The sequence below is a fragment of the Delphinus delphis genome, chromosome 5, assembly GCF_949987515.2.
Source record: "Delphinus delphis chromosome 5, mDelDel1.2, whole genome shotgun sequence".
Taxonomy (NCBI): domain Eukaryota; kingdom Metazoa; phylum Chordata; class Mammalia; order Artiodactyla; family Delphinidae; genus Delphinus; species Delphinus delphis.
In genome coordinates this window covers 10,310,315-10,333,252 of record NC_082687.1, presented here as the reverse complement: position 1 = coordinate 10,333,252, position 22,938 = coordinate 10,310,315, and the positions used below count along the sequence as shown (strand labels likewise).

Genomic DNA, 22,938 nt, shown 5'->3' with positions numbered 1-22,938 from the left:
GTTTAACCCCTGCTGCAAAGACCCTCGCTCAGACTGGCTTTCAAATGTTTACAGACACTATCATGAAGTAGAATATTACATGTTACATAAATGTTTTACATATGTAATTTATTTACATTTATATACACGTATTTACACACAAATACAACATACAGGCAGACACACTATTATTTTGCATATTATTAACTCCTTCAGGAATTTGGGAGCATGATTTATATATTTTCCCCCCTACGTCTTTGGCTATCTTTATATCCCATTGACTACTTACATATTTTACATGGTAAATTACTTTAAGCAATTGGTATAATAAAAGAATGAAGAGAAGACTGAGTTGTATAACATCCCTTATAGAATAAATTATAAAAGTCTAAAAATATCCAACTCTACATATAAATTTCAGCTACATGCCTAATTTGGTCATAACATGGCTTCATGTTTCTTTTAAAACTTACATATGTCTTTAAGGTAAAATACCTTCATATTGGCATTTAAATTATACCACAATTATTTCCCCATATCCATACCAAACTACAATATGACAACATTTCATGATAAAGACTTAAACAAATACGTAAGATTGCCAAGGCAAGTGCAGTAGAATATTAAAGACTATCTTTTTTGGCAGGTCTTCATCAGGGTACTGCAGTGTGTAAGGAACTCGAGGATAATCCCCATTATGTATCATAGGATATTGTCATATTCACACTGTACATCTGTCTCACAGACCTGACGAGGAGAGTAATTACTGCTGAGATAAGCCTTTTCTGGAATATATGCAATTAATTCGCCTGAAAAAGGGAAAGTAGCCTGACATTTTAATAATGTTTAACTATACCTAATCTATTTCTTTTCTGTTCCTAATGTTTCCTAAATATGAGCAAGAAAGAGGATTTAAAAGTACTTACAGCTGTCTGTTCTTATGGAAATCATCCATGGGCCTGTAAAATTCTATCTTAAAATTACTGGCATGAAATAATACCATAGATTACAATAGAATGTAGAGCAAGTGGGGAATTACTTTTAAGATGAATTCAGGATAAGATTTTCATGCAAAAAGAGTGTTTCTCTTATCAAGTAGGAATTATTCTGTTATTAAAGTTTAAGAGCATAAAATTTTATTCAATTTGAGCTCTGAAATGTTTTTAAACCTCATCAAAATTACTCTTCTCTGCAGATTCTTGATAAAGTGCTATTTAGCTATATGTATTTCTTGGTCTTTTATTTTAATTTTCAAAAAATTTAAAAATAAATTTATTTTATTATTTATTTTTGGCCTCATTGGGTCTTTGCTGCTGCACACGGGCTTTCCCTAGTTGCGGCGAGTGGGGGCTACTCTTCGTTGCAGTGCACAGGCTTATCATTGCAGTGGCTTCTCTTGTTGTGGAGCATGGGCTCTAGGTTCATGGGCTTCAGTAGTTGTGGCACACGGGCTCAGTAGTTGTGGTTCACAGGCTCTAGAGCGCAGGTTCAGTAGTTGTGACAGTTGTGACAGGGCTTAGTTGCTCAGCAGCATGTGGGATCTTCCTAGACCAGGGATCTAACCTGTGTCCACTGCATTGGCAGGCAGATTCTTAACGGCTTAACCACCAGGGAAGCCCTAGTCCTTTATTTTTAGTCCCCCTTTTCATTAGGCATAGTAAACTGATTATATATAATGCTACACTTTCAGTTCTTCAATTGCCTTCCATTTTTCAAAATTCATCATTTCTACAAGGGCCTTTATGAAGCCCCATACTTTGGTATTTAAATGTTAATGAATGAGCTGAGGGCTAGGCTTACATTTAAATAAAGTTAATGGAGTTCTAAAAGACTGGAGATAAATGACTGTTTATGTTTACTTATAGTAAGTAGAAACATAATTTTCAATATTTGCTTTCCACTAGAACAAAGAAGGTGTAATAAAAAGGGATCTCACTTTTTAAAACTTTTTAAGTGATCTGGCTTTTGAGTTAGTCTTTACCTTGCAGGAGGAAGAAGTGTTAAACTCAGGAGTGTACCTACTATAAAAATTAATAAACAGAAACCTCAACTGAAATAGAATTGGGAGGCAAGAAGGAGGGGCTCTACAACCACAGCAGAACCCAACAGAAAGACTTCCTCTTCTTTCCTGGGAAGAGCTCAGCCAGAGAGAGACTACCAATTCAGCCTATGAACTCTCAGTTCTTCCAATGGACTCTGCTTAATACAGCCCCCCCAGCTTCCTCCTCTCCCTCTCTAAAAGAGTTCTCTCCTTGCTGGGGGATACTTGCACTTGGCTCGCCACTATTGCAGACCCTGAGTGGTAATTCTTTGCTCATCTCGAATAAACACATTTTTCCTGGATAAAAAACTGGCAATCTATTTGTTTTAGGTCAGCACTACTATACTGGATACCTGGAACACATTTTTAAAAGCCTCTTCACTAAGTAAAACTTAACTTTATGTAATGATCATGATATAAAATGAATATTAGTAATGACCATAAAAAAATGCAGCTAGTTAAAACTCTGTTGTATTGAATTGAAAACATGTTTAAAAGTTTTAAGAAACATAATATTGTTTAATAAGAGTCTGCAAAGATACAATTTAGGTAACTACTAAATTATGTCCTGCTGTACCTTATTAGCATTAGTTTTAAAAACATTAAAATGACACGTACAATTAAAAAAATTAAGTTTAGAATTAAAAAGTTCAGATATTAAAATTCAGTAAAATATTTAATGTATGAACTAAAATTCACAAGTATTTCCCCCCAAAATATATACCTCACAGTTCTCATTCTATTTAAGTCTTAAATAAAACTACCAAATGGTTACATCAAATGTCAGAATTGAAGTAACTCAAGGTCCATTCTTTCATCTTTACCGTAACTATGCTCTCATTGCTTGTTTTGAATTTATTGTTGAATACATGAATATGTAGTACCAGAAGGGTTAGAAACACTCAGCTTAAAGCTTGGGTGATCCTGAACTGTTAATCTTGGTATGTGTTTCAACGCTATAACTAAAAATTCTCCCAATTAACTTTCTTTTAAAAATACAATGTTTATCAAAGGATGAGTAATAGAAATGTAATAACTGAAAAATTTTAAACTCTGTGTGTGTAAAATGTAAAAATCATAACTTGGAGCTACTAAACTAGAATTCAGATCTATAATATCTTTTCAGACAGTAGTCTTATTACTGACACTTAGAATTGTTGGCCTATGGTCATAGTAAATACAGATGACTTAGTTTTATTGTTTTAAGTATTCCACACTCAATGCACTCCCTTACTGACTGGCCTAGAAACATGTTGTAGTTAAGGCAACTGATAACAGTCAATACTCATCAGAAGACAGTGAAAGCTAAGTGGGTAAACAGAGGAAGATTATGAAGGCAAATGTAGGAAGTATTTTTGTTTTGTTTTACTTTACTTTTTGTTGTTTTAATGAGGACAGTATTGAAGTATATTCTTAGACAAGGCTGAAACCTTTCTGCCCAGAAAATTTTTGCTTTTGGATGACCCATTTAAATTGACCTTTTTAATAGAAATATATGGTTTTAAAGAAACATACTGTATAAAAGTTACATTAGATGCTTCTATTTTGAATCAGCTTTCTATTCTGAATCAGTTAGAAAATGAATAAAAGTTTTGAGAGAGAAGAGTCTGGAATGGTAGGTTATAAAAATTTAGAATCATAAATTACAGGTAATTTAATTCTCTAATTACATATGACTTCATTTAGTATCTGATGGAGTAATAGGCATCCAAATTACTTGCAGAACAAAACAGAAAATCTGTAGCATGGTATACTGATTCTAATTAGGACAATTAAAATTCACTCTTCAGTCTTAGGGCCAACTAACATTTTTATTCGTAGGTTCAACTCATTTAAAAGTATTTTGAATCAATCTATAAATACCAAATAGACTTTCTTCAATTTCTGATATATGGGGCACACTTTTCAGCCATAGTGTAAAAACCATTTATAAGGTTTCTCAAACCATTCACAAGATTAATAATTTAAGAAAATCTGTCCCCACAAGACACAAGGGTACACTTCACCATCAATGTTTATGATCTGATTTATTTTAGGCACACGAAGGTAATATTTACAGTGTTCCTCAGTTTCATACTAACAATAAAATTACAATGTATTCTTCAACGTGACCTTCACTAAACAGCTCAAAAAATCAAACTTACTCTTCAGTGAGAAAAATATTTCTCTGCTCTGCATCATTAAATAATATACTTGAAGTTAAACTTAAGGTTAATACGCAATTATTTTAAATTGCTATTATAATTGATTCTGATTAAGTATTCCTACTTTAGCCATATGTTTAGATTTTTGGTCTAAACCTATACCTATACATCAAATATCTTAAAATGTCAATTGTGAAATCCCCAGATCTTTGAGCTTAGTGGGAGAGGTACTTCTAATATTAAAAACTTCAATATATTCTACATAATAAACATATTTAAATACATATCCAAATATTTAATTATATTTAAAAGAAAACTCATTTCTGACTCTGAATGTTAGTTCTTTTCCATGCTTTCAATTAATATCCTGCCCAGTCAACGTGTTGAAAAATTCTCAGTGAAGTGTATGTCACACCATTGCATTTCATTTCCTGATGTAATAATTCACCGTAGCCCTTAGCAGTCATCTTGTCTGGGTTATTGGGTTTGGTTGATTTTTATTCTCAGATGTGACATTTTGTTAACTAGAATCTGATAGAGAATTATGATACTAAAAACACAGTACATTTATAACTGCTGTCATTAAGTGGCTGATGGAGAGTTGAATTCCGTAAGACTTCACTGATACTCATGTTTCCCTCTTACAAACTAAACATATATGTCCCCGCAAATTCAATATGCTGAAGTCCTAACCCTCAAGTGATGGTACTTGAAGGTGGAGGCTTTGCGAAGTTATTAGCCTTAGGTTAGGTCATAAACTTGAGTCCCTCATGATGGGATTAGTGCTTTTTACAAAAAGAGGAAGAGTCACAAGGTCTCTCTGCCCTCCCCAACCCATACCTTCTCTTGCTCTCTGTGCATGCACCAAGGAAAGGCTTGTGAAGACATAGCAGGAAGGAAACCCTCACCACGGAATCTACAGCACCTTGACCTTGGACTTCCAGCTACTGGGACTGTAATAAGTGTCTGTTGTTTAAGCCACTTAGTTTATGATATTTTGTTATAGCAGCCTGAACAGACTAAGACATTCCAACCCACAAAAACCACAGGTTGAAAACCACTAAACTCTATTCAAATTCTTCTTTTCCAAACAGATATGTCTGATTTTTTCTGATTGTAAAATATATATTTGTTATTAAAATGAAGCTCTATCAAATTTCTTAATAGAAACTGAAGACTCACGTTACCTAAAGAAATTATACACTTTCTTTGCACCTATATTTCTATATCATATTCATACCATATACAGTTCTCACCACTTAATTTTATAAATATACAGCCATGTAAATATACATTATAATATATACTGAAGCTATATAAATACATTATTTACCAAATTCACCTTTGGTGAATAGTCAGTTTCTATTTTTAATATTATGGTATTAGTTGACAACTGAAAAGTTGAGGCCAGAAGAAAAGAATAGCTACATCCAGTTACATAGTCACTGAGGCTAGATACTTGTATCCTGATATTTAATATCACTGTATTGGCTCACTTTCCTCTTCAAGTTAAAGAAAGTTAAGGTTAACAGACAGAGGAATTGAAGAAATTCCTCCTTTTCTCTATTTTTTTATTTTCTAACCCAAAATAAAGTTGACCAAACCTGGTACATGCCTTGCGGCTTCACGTAATGTGGATGTCACTGAACTTTTGCTAAGAAGTAAATTGTGGAGGGGGAGACTGCATAATACAGTTACCATTTTGGGTTTGTTTAGAGGATGCATGAAGAAAGTCTCAAGAGAAGATGGTATCCTGAACACAGTTTTCTGACACCATCTTCTCCCAAGTTGACACTAACTTCTCCCGAGGTGAAGCAGTGACTGGGGCAGGAAAGTAAAGCTCACTGAGGCACATGTGGAAGAATTCAGGTTCTGATGGGTGTTGGGAGAAGAGAGCAGGCTCAAGACTTTGTTATCTTCTGGGCTTAACTGGAGCCAATGAGACTAGCAGTTAATATGCCTGGGCAAGAATGAGAAATCAAAAGGTTCTGGAGAGAACAGTACTGATGGAAAATATCCAACCTTGCCAGAAGGGTGATACTTTACTGATTTCTTATTCTAGAAGTATCTACAGAATATTTTTGGCTGGAAAAACTGCAGAGCAGCCACCCAGATTGGCCAACAGTGTTCTACCATTTGTAACTGAGGAAACCTGAGAGTGTCACAGAAGAAAAACTATGTCCAATATCCTTCAAATTTGTTGTCACCAGCCAGCAGAAGCAGGTTCTAGTGGGCCTCTATTTGAGGGTTACATTTTTCATAACTTTTACCCTCGTACTGAGAAGTAAGCAAAAGAAAATAACAGTGGATCTTAAGAGGAACAAAGACCTTAGGAAGCAAAACATGAAGGACAGGTCACTTCATGTGCAATAGAAATGTTATATGACACAATGACACGTGAACAACAAAAAATGAAGGTGTCGGCATGGTCAGGTTTTAGCAAGAGTTCTTCCTGGCTCATAGATGACTGCCTTCTTGCTGTGTGCTCATATGGACTCTCCTCAGCACCCATGCATGGAAAGAGATTTCTCTCTTTTCTTCTCACAAGGCCACTAATGCTACTGAATTAGGACTTTACCCTTATGACTTCATTTAACCTAATGACCTCCTAAAAGCATACTCCAAACACAGTCACATTGGAGAGTAGCACTTCAACGTGTGAATTTGGGGGGACACAATTCAATCTATAGCAGTATCCTTCATCCTTCAAGGTAAAGAGATATTCAAAGATTTAGAGACTACATCTTTAATACCCCATCTTAATACTTGGGAAAGGATTCTAACCAAGCCATAAAAGAACCAGAAGAGTCCATAAAATGGAGAAAGATCAAGAGGGGTGGAAACAGTGATCTGTAATAATAAATCTTATACTATACATAATTTAAATCTAATAGAAAATATTGTCACTATGTATTTACAAATATAAGTCACAAATAATTCTTTTGAAAGGAAAAAAAAATGTTTCAAGGGAAAACCAGCTAAAAGTACTAAAATCATTAAGTCCTCAACAAGCTCAGTAAAATTCATATAAGTTTCTAAGGGAGGGAAGTAAAATCATTTTAAAGATCTCATTTAATGGGAAAGAGGTCTTAAAGTTGAGGAGATAATTTCAAATGTTGCTTGAGTTATTCCAAATTTTTTTGGACACATTTTGTAAAACCAATACAAGGTATAATTAACAAAATAAAAAATACTATTTACATAGCCCATGTCACATAGATATGGCTAGTAAGTGCCCTTCACATTACCTCATAGCAGTGCAGGAGATTTTGTTCTATTACAAAGCAGTTGAGAGTAAATGTCCCATTTAAGAACTAGTTCCTTCCTGTTTATCATGCCAAAAACTCTTGCCTAAAGACTATATCCCTCGTTTTCTCCAATTACTTGCCCCACCAAATATACAACCCTAGAACACTCTGATATTCTAATATTTATATCCCCTTAGACATCCTAAAATGTACAAATGATTATCTTTAAAAAAAAACTCAGTAAATCTCACTGATGTAAATGATACACACAAATTTCAGGTATAATAATTTCAAACATCCAAGATGCAAACCACTATGTTTTATTTTTAAAAAGAATAGAAAGGGATAAACTGAAAGTATGACTACAAAATACACTGTTATAAATTCAGTTAATAATGTAGATAATTTGCTCAAATATCAATATATAATCTAAAATAAAAATTGAGTTTCTAAGTATATTTCTGCTTTGTAAAGTCCACCTACCCAGCAAGAAAAAAAGAACCAAGGTATTAATTCTGAGGTCATACAGTAGAGAAAAAATGATGGTTTGAAATGCACATTTAATGCTTGAAAAATAATAGACTTTTGTCCACATTTTTACTTGCTAATATTAAACAGAAATGAACATGAACAGTATGTGCTATGGACTAAATGGCATCTCTCCCAAGTTTATATGGTGAAGCCCTAACACCCAATGCGATGGTATTTGGAGATAGGGGTCTTTGGGAGATGTGCGAGCTTAGACGAGGTCCTGAGGGCTGGGTCCTCATGATGGGATTAGTGCCCTTATAAGAAGAAACAAAACTTACATCCCCTTTCCCCCCCTCCATCTCCATGCACATGCACTCAGTAGAAACCACAAGAGCACACAGCTAGAAGCCATCCATAAGCCAGAAAGAGCTTTCACCAGCACCCAACCATGCTGGCACTCCGATCTTGGACTTCTAGCTTCCAGGACTGTGAGAAAATAAATTTCTGTTTAAGCTACCCAGTCTATGGTATTTTGTTTTGGCAGCACTAGTGCCCTAAAAGAGCATTCAAATAGCTATTTATGTGATAGTAAAAGAGAGATCCAGCCCTTCTGCAGAACTTTTTACTGAGTACCAACAGATAAATTGTATGATATTGCATCAACATCTAACTGGGGACTGTAGTATAATATACGTCTAAAGCAATGGTTTTTAACTGGGGCAAATCTGCCTCCAGGGACATTTGGCATTGCCTGGAGGGTACTACTGACATCTAGAGGGGAGAGGTCAGGCATGCTGCTAAGTATCTGACATTGCACAGGACCAGTTATAAAGCACAATCTGACCCAAATGTCAACAGTGGTGTTGAGGAACCCTGCTCTATAAGACAAAAAAAGTAACCAAAGATCTTGCCTTTAAAAACATCTCTTTTGGAGTAACGTCATCATTGTGATGAAGCAAGTTTTTTTTGGTCTCTAATCTACAGTCAGTAAAACACCTATAACTCAAAACGTACCTCTGCCCAACAAAAACAGGAGGCCAGATAATTATACACATCTGTACACCTAAAGGTGGGTGGTCAGGAACACAGAGGTGGCGGGACCCAGGGAACAGTGGAGATGGTGCCTGAGCCCACAGCCCCAGAGAAGCTGGTAGCAGTAGGGGAGACAGGGGACAAGAGTCCGTCCTCCTGGCCCCAGTGGCGCCAGTCACCACAGGTAACTGGGCAGTAGCAGCAAGGCTGGCACCCCATCCCTTTAGCCAGAGAAGTGCCCATGACTCTGGCCTCCCAACCCCCTGCCCACAGCGGCAGAGCCAGACATGACAGAGGCACCCATGTGATCTGGGCTCTTCCCCCAACTCACCTCCTCCCCATGAGGCATCAGAGCCTGTGATTCAGACTCAACAGAAGAGCCCACCACCCCAGTGCCCCAGATATTGGCACCAGTAGCACCGCAACAGCAAGGTAGCAATGCCTGCAGAGACGCAAATAATACTGAGGTCACTGGGTGACACTTCTGACAAACACGGTGGAGGGTGTAAGTACCCATTCTCATAGATAACCAAAGGCAGCTCGGGTAACAGAAACCAAAGCAGCTTGTGCTCTAGTGCCGCTTACTGAAAAATAGGAAAGGCCTCTAATTTCTAACCTGTTGAATCATTAGAATCAATTATAAAAAAAACCAAAAACCAGCTTTACCTAAAGAAAGGTGTCTGCTACTACAGAAGCGCTAGCATGGTAGAACTCAAGCTCCTTGAAGAACCACAGTAACACTGTTTAACAAAAATCAAAGTGACAATTCTACAGAAACCAAACTTAAAGACATGGAATACTGTAATCTAATTGATTGAATTCAGAATAGCTTTCAGGAAGAAACTCAATGAGCCACAAGAAAAAAACTCAGAAAGGCAGTTCAATGAGCTCAGGAAGAAAATTAAAGAGAAGGAATACTTTACTAAAGAGACTGAAACTCAGAAATAACCATATGAATTCTGGAGCAGAAGAATTCAGTAACTGAGATGAAGAATGCATTAGAAAGTACTGGAAATAGAACAGGCCATCTGGAGGAGAGTAGTCACAAGCTTGAAGATAGATATCTAGAAATGATACAAGTAGAAGAGGAAAGAATTAAGTTTTTTTTAAATGAGCAAATTCTATAAGTGCTGACTCTATTAGGAAGGGAAAATATTAGGATAATGGGTATCCCAGAAGGAGAAGAAGAGATCAGAGTTTAAAGAAGTAATAGCTAAGGACTTTCCAAACGTGGTGAAGGAACTGAATGTACAAGCCCATGAAGCTAAGAGATCACCTAATTACCTCAGTGCAAAAAAGACCTTTTCCAAGACACTATATTAAAACTGTCAGAAGTCAATGACAAAGAATTTTAAAGGCAGTCAGGGAATAAAGGAAAAAATGTTCCTTACAAAGGTACCCACATTAGGTTATTAGCAGACTTCTCAGCAGAAACTCCACAGGCTAGGAGGGAGTGGAATGACATACTCAATAGTGAAAGATAAAAACTGTCAGCCAAGAACATTCTATCTAGAAAATTTATCATTCATTCAGATACAAAAGAGAATTAAAAGACCTTCCCAGACAAAAGCTGAGGGAGTTCACCACTAAACCTGTCTTATAATAACTGTCAAAAGGAGCTCTTCTACCACAAACAAGATGACAAAACACACACAACTTTGAGTAAGGTGATAGAATCAGAAAACTGCAACTCTATCAGAATAGGTTTTTAATACTTTATTATAGCATAAATGTTAAAAGGGTGGAAAAAACATAGCTACTTTAATTTGGTAACAAACTCACAACATAAAAAAGGATAATTTGAGACAACAAAAGCAGAAAGGGGAAGAGGAAAAGAATGGAACCTGCATAGGCAAATGAAGATGCTATTAGCAGAAAAAAGGACTGTTCTATCTATGAGACATTTTATACAAACCTCTTGGTAACTACAAAACATAAATCTAGAGCAGAGACATGAAACAAAAGAAAATGGAGAAAATCATAGAAAACTATCAAACTAAAATGTCCTACAGAAACACAAGGGAAACAATAGAGATATAGAGTAACCAGAAAACAAAAGATAAATGGCAGTACTAAGTCCTCATCAATAATCACCCTAAATGTAAATAAACTGAACTCATCAAAAGGGAGCGTCTGGATAGATTAAAAAACAAGATCCAAGTATATGCTGCCTCCAGGCAACATCTCAGCTCTAAAGACAAACATAGGCTCAAACTGAAAGGATCAAAGATGATACTCCAAGCAAATGGCAGCCAAAAGAAAGCAAGTATATCCACACTCAGACAAAACAGACTTCAAGACAAAAAGGGTAATGAGAGAAAGATGGACAGTACATAATCATAAAGTACATAATTCATCAAGAAGATGTAAGTTATTAATATATATATGTACTTAACATGTGAGCATCAAAATATATAAAACAATTCTAAACAGACCTATAGAGAGAAATTTACAGCAATACAATAATAGTAGTGGACTTTAAACACCCCACTCACATGAATGGATAGATCATCCAGTCAACAACAAAACAACAGCCTTAAATGAAACGTTAGACTAATTGGATTTGATAGATTTGTACAGAATGTTCCATCCAAATGCAGCAGAATACACATTCTTCAACTATGCGTGGAACCTTCAAGGAAAGACCATATGTTCAGACACAGGTCAATAAATTTAGAACACTGAAATCATATCAAGCATCTTTTCCAATCATAATGCTATGAAACTAAAAATCAATTACAAGAAGAAATCTGGAAAAGTCACAAATAAGTGAAGACTGAACAACATGCTACAACTATTGGGTCAATGAAGAAATCAAAGGATAAATTTAAAAAAAAATACCTGAAGGCAAATGAAAATGAAAACAACATGCCAAAATCTATGAGATGCAGCAAAAGTGGTACTAAGAGGGAAGTTTATAGCAAGACAGGCTTTCCTCAAGAAACAGGAAAAAACCTCAAACAATCTAATCTTATACCTAAAGGAACTAGAAAAAGAACAAATGAAGTCCCAAATCAGGGGAAGGAAGGAAGGAAATAGAGTGGAAATAAATGAAATAGAGACTAAAAAGACAATACAAAAGATTCAGACTAAGAGCTGGTTCTTTGAAAAACAAAACTTACAAGTCTAGATCCACTGAGAAAAAAGCAAGGCCCTGATAAATACAATCAGAAAAGGAGAAATGATAACAGATACCACAGAAATACAGAGGACAACCAAGAATAAAAGGACACATTCTTCAAATCATACAACCAGTGCACAAGTTGAAACTGTAATCAGAAACCTCCCAGAAAACAAAAGCCCAGGACTATACAACTTCACACCTGAATTCTACCAAAGATTTAGATTTAATACTCATCCTTCTCAAACTCTTCCAAAACATTGAAGAGAAAGGAATACATGCTAACTCATCTTACCAAATGATATCAAAATCAGACACACAAAAAGAAAATTACAGGCCAATATCTCCAATGAACATAGATGTAAAAATCCTCAACAAAATATTAGCAAACCAAATACAATAATACATTAAAATGATTACATACAATGATCAAGTGGGATTTATTCCAGAAATGTAGTTTAACATCCACTAAAGACAACCAAAAAACCCCAAAAAACCTGATACAGTACATTAACAAAAGGATAAAAGTCATATCATCTCAATACCTGCAGAAAAAGCATTTGACAAAATTCAATACACATTTATGATAAAAAAAACTTTCAATAAAGTGGTTATAGAAGGAAGAGATACTTCAACATAATCAAGGCCATACATGAGAAACCCACAGCTAACATTGCAGTCAATGGTGAAAAACTGAAAGCTATCCTTCTAAAATCAAGAATAAGCCAAGGATGCCTATTCTCACTAACTCTTATTCAACGTATTATTGAATCTAGCCAGAGTGATTAGGCAAGAAAAATAAATAAAACACATCCAAACTAGAAAGGAAGAAATGAAACTGTCACTATTTGTGTGTGACATGATTTTTATATATAGAAAACCCTAAAGACTCCGCAAAAAAAGTTAGGAATAAACAAATACAGTAAGATTGTAGGGTACAAAAACATAAAAATCTGTTGTACTTGTGTGTGCTAACAATGAGCTAGCAGAAAGAAATTAACAATCCCATGGAAGATAACAAAAGAACATACCTAGGAATAAATTTAACCAAAGAGGTTAAAAGAAAGAAATTCAAGCCACAAAGGTAAACATATTCTGTGTTCATGAATTGGAAAAGTTAACATTGTTAAATATCCCTACAATCTGAAGCAATCTACAGAGTCAATGTGATCCCTATCAAAATCCCAAGACATTTCACAGAAATAAAACAAAAATTCTAAAATTAACATGGAACCAAAGAAGACCCCGAATAGCCATAGCAACCCTGAGAAAAAAGAACAAAGCTTGAGTTATCACACTTCCTGATTTCAAACTACTGCAGCGCCATAGTAATCAAAACAGCATGGTGCTGGCAGAAAAACATACATAGATCAATGGAACAGAATTGATAGCCCAGAAATAAATCCACCTGTATATGGACACAATTTATGATGAGTAGAAAATATACAATGGAGAAAGGATACTCTCTTCAAATTGTACTAGGAAAAGTGAACAGCCATGTACAAAAAAACTAGACCACTATTTCACACCACACACAAAAATCAACTCACAGTGGATTAAAGACTTGAACGTAAGACCTGAAACCATAAAAATCCTAGGAGAAAACATAAGCAAAACACTGACATTAGTCATAGCAATATCTTTCCCTTGCCTGAGGAGACATATCTAGAAACAAGAGGATAAATAAGCAAATTGGACATCAAACTAAAAATCTCCTGCACAATAAAGGAAAATTGTCAAAATGAAACACAAGCTGCTGAATGGGGGAAGATCTTTACAAATCATATATCCGATAAGGGGTTAATATCCAAAATATATAAAGAATGCATACAACTCAATATTATAAAACAGCCCAATTTAAAAATGGGCAGAGAAGCTGAATAGACATTTCTCCCAAAAAGATATACAGATGTCCAAATAGGCACATAAAAAGATGTTCAATATCACCAAATACTAGGGAAATGCAAATCAAAACCACAATGAGTTATTACCTCACACCTGTTAGAATGGTTATTATCAAAGAGGCAAGAAACAACATTGTTGGCCGGATGTGGAGAAAAGGGAATTCTCATACCTGTTGGTGGAAATCAAAGTGGGTGCAGCCACTATGGAAAACAGCATGGAGAGTCCACAAAAAGTTAACAGAACTACCGTATGCTCCAATTATCCCACTGAAAGCTGCTCTTCTGCCTTTCCTGTTTGCCCATTTCTGTTCCCCTCTCACTTTAAGAGAACCTTAGTATAGGAATGAGATCAGTAGGCAATTTAACCTAACTCCTGACTTATGCTCTCCTACATGCACACTCTGCCTGTTGATTCTTTTCGTGGATAAAATGAAAGATGAAGCAGTTAAAAAATGAGTAGCTCTCTACCTGCCACAATCCTGCAGGCAGATCACACATCTGAAGACTGTCAGACAGTCTGCACGCAAGGGAGAATGATGCAGAATCCAACCTTCTGCCTCAACGATTCACCGAGATTCTTCCCCCTTTTTCCCCTTTAAAAACTGTCATGACTGAGCAGAATATTTGGAGTTGGTCTCGGGACAAGTAGTCCACCTTCTCCCCAGATTGCAGGCTTTCCTGATTAAAGCACCTTTCCTTTCTATCGACCCTTGCCCCTTGGATTATCAGCTTTTGAGCGGCAAACAGCCAAACCTGGGTTTGGTAACACCACTTCTGGGTATTTATCCAAAGAATATGAAAACGCTAATTCGAAAAGATAAATTTACCCCTCTGTTCACTGCAGCATTATTCACAATAGCCAAGATATGGAAACAAACTAAGTGTCCATCAATGAACGAATGAGTAGAGAAGATATGGTATCTACACAATGGAATACCACTCAGCCATAAAAAAAAAAGATGAAATCTTGCCATTTATGATAACATGGATGGACCTTGAGAGTGTATTATGCTAAGTAAAAAAAGTCAGATGGAGGGCTTCCCTGGTGGCACAGTGATTGGGAGTCCACCTGCCGATGCAGGGGACATGGGCTCATGCCCCGGTCCGGGAGGATCCCACATGCTGCGGAGCGGCTGGGCCCGTGAGCCACGGCCGCTGAGCCTGCGCTCCGCAACGGGAGAGGCCACAACAGTGAGAGGAACGTGTACCGCAAAAAAAAAAAAAAAAAAAGTCAGATGGAGAATACAAATACCGTACGATTTCACTCATATGTGGAATATCAAAAAACTAAAACACACACACAAGCACACACACACACAACCAAACAAAAACATACATAGATACAGAGTATTGGTTACCAGAGAGGAAGAAGCACTGGGAAAGGGCAAAATGAATAAAGGGATCAACTGTATGGTGACAGAGGGAAACCAAATTTTTGGTCTGGAGGATGCTGCAGTCTGTACAGAAGCAGAAATGTAATGTTGTCCACGTGAAACATAAAATGTTATACACCAATGTTACCTCAATAAAAAAATTTTTAAGTGGTATAAAAACTTCTTTTGCCACCAACCCCACACCGCACTAACTTTTTTAAACTGAAAATATCAAAGTGAGGCTAAATAAATTATATTAAAATAACTTTACTAAGTTGGATATAAATTCTTTATTGGTATAATTACATCTAAATTTGATTTATAGTGTATATGTAGGTAAACTGCTTATGATAGCAGCAGTGGTTAAGAAATGAGAAACCCATAATAAAACTAAATTCTTACAGATTGTGATTATAGCAGGGTACAGGAAACTGGTTCCTAAAATGTTTTGAAATTTAAACTTTACCTATCTAAATTTGAAAATGTTAAATTTAATGTCTACTTTGTCAGAATGTCACAAGTCACTTATTACCAGAATCAGAAATACTAGGACCTAATTTTCAATGGATCTAAGTGGTTTATATTACTTTTATGTGATTGCCACCTTGTCCATGCTCCAAGTCTGGTTTTAATGATGACTTTTTCTTTTGACAATGTTTCTTCTTCCTTAACTTCCTAAATCACCTATACATTTTTTTCTTTAGGTACAGTTTTCTTTAATGAAACAAACTATTTTCAAAAGTTAACACTCTCCTTTGTTGAACTATTTAAGATGACTATGCAAACTACATAGCACAAAATTAAAATGCTACCTTGATTGTTACCTGGAAATTTTAGAAGCTAATAAGTCAATTTGGGCAATTCAAGTTTAAAACAAAAACAAAAACCAAGCAAAAGAAAACGCTTGCATCTCATTTTACTACATCAACCAACAGAGGACTTTTTGGATGCAGGGGCACTAAATTATCTTAATTATAGCTATGTAACATTGGCTCTGGAAGTAATCATTTTCTTTCTCGTTTCATTCAACAAATGAATGTCTGATTTCTTGTATAGGCTAAGTTTTAAATCTGATCATAACTAATGTTGCGGAAAAAAAATGAACACTTCTTTCTGAGTTAATTATCCAAAATATGCATTTTCTGGCAAAGTGAATACATTTTCTGCTGTGTTAAAGCTAATAATTCTAGGCATCCATTCATAAATATCTACATATGATTTTAGTCAACTCAAAGATAAAGCTTGATTACATAATACATACCTATACAGTTATATGTAGTAATGTTTTATGTAGTAAATTTCATATTATAAATAAATTACTTATTTATAAAAGGTTATTCCCAGTAATGTAAGACATGTTCCTTTTGTCTAATTCTATTACTATCTTAAGTAATAGATATGGGTCAATGGGTGTCTAAAGTGACAATAATATGCTCATGGGACCAATAATCAGCATCAAACCCAGTCATGAAACAAAGTCTAAAGGTCAAGTTTCAGTAAAACTGTTGTCAGTTGTCAAGAGTCAATAAAATACTCTAAATTTGTATGCTCTCTCACTAATATGTTTTCAGCAAAGTTCTCAAAAGCTTGATGGTCTATAAAATCTGTTTTGTCATTTAATTTATTTAATAATTACATAATACATTGTTAATGTAGTCAAATATGAAATCATAGAGAACAGTATTGACTAGGGCTTGTTTTTTGATCTTGATAATGAGTCAGGGCCTCTTACTGTATAGTATGTCTTTATTGTATTGGTATTCTTAAGAATGATTAATTTTTTAAAATTTCTCATTACTTCCTCATTTTTGTTTTGGAGAACTCATTTTTTAATTTCTATCCAGATCAAATGTGTGCTATTCTTGTTACCTACCAAATGTGTTTTCATGTTATGAAAGTATGATTTAATACATTTATGATGTCACATCTAAAAAACACCCTGAAAACATGAACTATACATTTCATATTTTTGTATAATTTTTAGATAATTTGGGATTTATATAATATCTATATTAACAAAACATCTCATTAGGTTAATGCATTTTTGGTACCTTAATGCATTTTTGGTACCTTTATGTAAAAGTAAAATTTGCTTTTGTTAGCAAAGTTATTGAGTACTTTGCTTCATATTACATGATTGTGTCTCTAGGTATGGCAGTATGGCACTACATCTTGCACTTTACAAAATAAAGTGTGGCCTTAGCCTTCACGATTTTTGATAGGTAGAACTGAAATGCCTAATCCTGGGTCAGTAATCTGTTTCTGGAATTACGTAAAGTTCAATATATATTATAAAACATTATCTTTTTCAGACTGTCAAATCTTCATTACTGTAGGATTATAAAATTGATAATCAGATTGAATCACTAACAGTTTATAAATCACTAATAATTTTAGTGTTAATAAGTTGTAGGGTTTATAGCAAATAACCTTGCAAGGAAAATACACCCGTGGGCCAAATATTGTTCACACTTACCAGTTCTTCCTGAAGTTGGGAAATGAGTTCGTCCTTCTCTTTCAGCTGCAGCTTCAGCATTGAGCATTCATCTTTCATTATATCCTATAAGAACATCAAAGAGATGGCATAATACACTCAGACCTTTCACTTTGCTCTTGATAAGTTAGCTTCATGCAGTGGGAGATAATTGCATATGACTAATAAAACTGAAATTTCCTCTACAGTCTGATGTTTTTCATAATACACTCTATGTTGCAAAACAAACTAATGTATCCAAAGATACTACACTATATATGATATATACACATACATTTTTTCTGATAGCCTTTTCTTTTGATTTCTCTTTGTTCATTTAGTTGTCTAAGACAGAAATCAGGGATTCATCCTAAATTCTGTCCTCCCATTCCTGGGCATACATAATCAGTGGAATAAAAATAATTATACTTCAGAAGAGATAGTTTACCTACCATTTATTCCTGTTATAATTAAATATTAATTCTCAAATGAATGGTCATGCTATAGTCTTTATTTTTAATGATATCTGTAACATTTGTCCCTTTCACTAGAGCTCTGTCTTTGGGTATTTAACCTTGTCATTCTGCAAGAACATTCAGCTACAGTCCCCATGTACACAATACATCCACATCCATGACCTCTATTACTCTATGCTGGAAACTCTCACCTAACAAATGCTTAATCTAGACTTATCTTCCAAGCTTCAAACCACAAAAAGAAATACTTCCTGAGCATACACTCAGCGTTTTCCCATGGACATTCAACTCAAACTTCATCTCAACATCTTTTCCTACTTCAAAAATCATTTCTAGTTATTTCTCTCATTATCTTATTTCCTAAAATAGCTAGAAAAGCATCCCATACTCTCAGCTCACACTCACTCTGAACCCAATCTGGTACCCAATTCTTTGATCTGTTTCCTTGGTATTTCTTGAACTCACTCCTTTCTACTCCTCATGGACTTACTCTAGGTATCCATTGCTTCTTATTTGACTTACTGCAGTTAAGTCTCTGAACTGGTTCTATGTCTATCACCTTCCCTACCTGCCAGAGGTATTTTCCTAACTGGGAATTAATTACATCATTTCTTAATGTAACAGCTAATCACTTTAGGGAAAAAAAAAAGTCAAAACTCTTTAGCATAGCATATGGTGCCTTTCATTCTCAACTACGTGCGTATTTCTGGAGTGGCAGTTTTTCATTTCCAACTTTCTTACAACCAGGGCTCATTCCTACAGAATCGAGCTGCAGAATGTTGTTTCATGTCTCCTTGTTTTACACATGCACATCTCTGGGTTATACTGCATCTCTCTATCTCCCACAATTTCTCATGATCTAGGAGGCATTTCAAGCATTATTCCTTATTCCAGCAGGGAGCCTTCCCTTGTTGGCTGAGTTATGTTTCCCTTGAGGGTGACGCTGTGCTCCATAGCGTCTAAATCATACATCATTTCATATGGTACTAATACTTCAAGTGTTGTTTGCTTGTTTCCTTCCCACATTAGACTAGTTTCCCTAACCCACTTGAGCAGATAGACGATTTCATTAGCATATTACCAGCACCAAGCATTGTAACTGACACACAGAAGACGTTTAAATCCACGTTTGCTTCCCATAACTTAGCAGATAAACAGTATAAGAGAATTCCCACTTTTTCTGAATCTGTTAACCTTACCTGAGCTGGCAAGGGAGAAAACAGCTAATAGATTAGAATAAACAGAGTATTTCTTTATTCTGGTTCTCATGGTGTTAATTTGTTTCTATTTTAAGCAATATAGAACACCTGATTCAAATTTACTAATATCTCCTTTCATTTGCTGACAGCCAGCTGGGATATACTAATTATCTCTGTTCCTTTTATTTCATAGTACTCCTGTTTCTTCCCTAAATCATGGGCTTTCATGGGTAGAGTTTATACCCAACATTTAAATATTTATTTTCATAGATTCTAAATATTACATGTTACAATGTTAATGGTAAAAAAGCTTAGCTTGCTCCATAATGCAAAGAAAAATTTGCAGGCTTAAAATGTAGGTAAGGGCTTCCCTGGTGGCGCAGTGGTTGACAGTCCGCCTGCCGATGCAGGGGACACGGGTTCGTGCCCCGGTCTGGGAAGATCTCACATGCCGCACAACGGCTGGGCCCATGAGCCATGGCTGCTGAGCCTGGGTGTCCGGAGCCTGTGCTCCGCCACGGGAGAGGCCACAGCAGTGAGAGGCCCGCGTACCGCAAAAAAAAAAAAAAAAAAAAGGTAGGTAAGAAAATCATCATGTCCCTTAGAATCAGAGACATCTAAGGTCAAATCCTTGGTACTACCATGAACTCTCTCTGTGGCTTTGTGCTAATTAACTTCTTTGAGGCCCATAGACATTATCATGGAGGTTGATAACACCAGACTATAAACTATCTGATGACAAAAACCCTACTGTATTACTGCTTATATTCCCAGTCTTGCCTAATATCCCACTTAAGAAAAACTAACTCCCTTCATAAAATAAAATATTGTCATATTTTCTCTAGGAAACAAATATTGAGGCAGAGTTAAGAGTAAAAAAGGTTTATAAAAGAATAAATTCATGTGAAAAGAAAAGAAGAATCAGAATTGGGCAGAGGGACATGGGCCATGATTCATACCTGACAAATCCTCTACCAGCGAAACGAGGAGCTCCAGCACCAAGACTGCCTAGGAGAGGAATCCCGGGCAGAGGGAAAGTGGGCAGGCTCTTGTACCACTCCCTGTTCAGCCATTGGCTGGGAGCTGACTCACGAACTAGATCTCAGCTGCTGTCGTGTTATTCATTGTCTCACACTAACAAGCGATGAGCTTGAACTTCAGCTGGAGACAGTCAGCTAACCATAGGACTTTCAGCTGGGCAGTGAGTCCTTTACTGAAAGGGGATCTGAGCCTCAGCCAGAATCTACTCCAACTGTTTTTTATTGAATAATTAGCAGCAATATTTTTGTATATTAATTAATATTTTGTCAATGAATTCATTTAAAGTGAAGATTTACCTATATTGTGGCTAATAGGAATTGTAAAGAAACTTGGCTTTCCAAAATCATGCTCACTTTACTAAATTCTCTGATTTTTTTCCCTGGGAAGTTTTTTCAAGAAGTTTTTAATCTCACAGCTTTAAACCAGGTAGGTGCTAATATATCATTTGCACTTATTTATGGAATAACATATTAAGTATTCATTGTGTGTCGTCAGAAGCAAATTTATAAAATCCTTCTCTATGAATGATTTTGCAAATGAATCATAGTTACCTAGAGTTTTGTTTTTAGTTGTTATATGTACATGCGGCAAAATTCATACAAGTATCTGTCTAACACACAAGATGAAAACCCTTAAACAATACTTACTAAAATGAAGGCTACTCTCAGATGAATCGACATTCGCTCAATATATTTGCAAAATTCTCGGACATATTTGATAGGATGATCTATTGAGTTAGAAATCCTATTGATGTGTAGAATTAACAGGATTTTAGTATCTTGGTTTCTAAAATAAGGTTATTCCATTAACCCTTAGGCTAATGTAAGCAATTTAACCTTGTACTTATTTAAATGCATATTACTTATGAAAATATATAATTGAATAATTATGGCATCCTGTTTCTCAGTCAAGTATAATTAATTCTAGGACTAAAATTCAATTCTATATTTCCTATTTTTTTTTTTTTTTTTTTGCGGCACGCGGGCCTCTCACTGTTATGGCCTCTCCCGTTGTAGAGCACAGGCTCCGGACGCGCAGGCTCAGCGGCCATGGCTTACGGGCCCAGCCGCTCCGCGGCATGTGGGATCTTCCCGGACCGGGGCACGAACCCGTGTCCCCTGCATCGGCAGGCGGACTCTCAACCACTGCGCCAACAGGGAAGCCCTGTACTTATATTTCTTAAATAAGGTAAGCAATTGTTTTAAGTGACCCTTCCCACAATGTAGAATATATAAGAAAAAAAAAATGAAAAGGCTAAAAGCAGCCTGTTAAAAGTTCCTTTCTGTTATGAAGGCATGCTTACTTGCTTTTCATGTTTTATGTAAGGAGTAGGGGATATCTTATCTCTCAATACCCTGAATAAACTCAGAGAAGTTGCTAGGAACAAAAGTAATCAGACATCAAACACACCCCATTCCTCACCTATAAGTACCGTTGACTTAAAAAATATATATATATGCACAACGTGAGAGTTGTGAGTTAGCTTTATTTGGGGCAAAATGAGGACTGCAGCCCGGGAGACAGCGTTTCAGATAACTCTGAGAAACTGCTCCTAGGAGGCGAGGGGAGGAGCCAGGATACACGGGAGTTGTTTTTTTAAAAAATATTTTATTTATTTGTGGCTGCATTGTGTCTTCGTAGCTGCACGCAGGCTTTCTCTAGTTGTGGCGAGCAGGGGCTACTCTTCGTTGCAGTGTGCGGGCTTCTCATTGCGGTGGCTTCTCTTGTTGCGGAGCATGGGCTCTAGAACGCAGGCTCAGTAGTTGTGGCGCACAGGCTTAGTTGCTTCGCGGCATGTGGGATCTTCCTGGACCACGGCGCAAACCCATGTCCCCTGCATTGGCAGGCAGATTCTTAACCACTGTGCTACCAGGGAAGACCCTATATAGGAGTTCTGCAACAAAGTGCAGGTAATTGGGAACATCAAAAGATTACTGTTAGAAAAAAAAAAAAAAGATTACTGTTAAATAAAGAAAACCAGATATCTCAAGTTAAGGAATTAAGCTCTTTTCTATGTATGGGAAGATGCAAGAGTTGGGCTCACTGAAATCATTCCTTTGATATGCACCTCAGCTCTCTGGGGCCTGTATTTTCACATCCTGAGTTTCCTCAAGGCTCACCACAGGGAGTGACTACAGTCTGATGGCTGCTAGATGGCAGATATTCTTTTCAGCCCTGAGTTTCCTCAGGGCTCACCAGCTCACATTGGAGGGCTGCAATCATTGGTGACTGTGGCATCCTTTGTTTATTGATATGGCAGGAAATATTCCATTTATAAATACTCCATTCATCAGTGCATAATACAGTTGTTTTGTTTGTTTGTTTGTTTCTAAATGCTATGTTGACTTAGTTTTAAGGCCTTGGCTAGTGATGGGCCAGTTAGTTCTCTTCAACAGCTGATTAAGTCCATACTCCAAACACTTCCTTTATTGGGTC

The 22,938-nt window shown here is 36.1% G+C and overlaps 1 protein-coding gene across 4 annotated transcripts in view; it reads right to left on the bottom strand.

Moving 5' to 3' along the window:
• CCSER1 (coiled-coil serine rich protein 1) overlaps nt 1-22,938 on the bottom strand; it is a 926,333-nt gene that overhangs the window by 314,484 nt on the left and 588,911 nt on the right. For all 4 annotated transcript variants that reach the window (XM_060011987.1, XM_060011985.1, XM_060011986.1 and 1 more), the window contains exon 8: nt 17,790-17,873. In XM_060011987.1, coding sequence (XP_059867970.1) covers nt 17,790-17,873 — 84 coding nt within the window. The remainder of the gene's footprint in view (nt 1-17,789; nt 17,874-22,938) is intronic.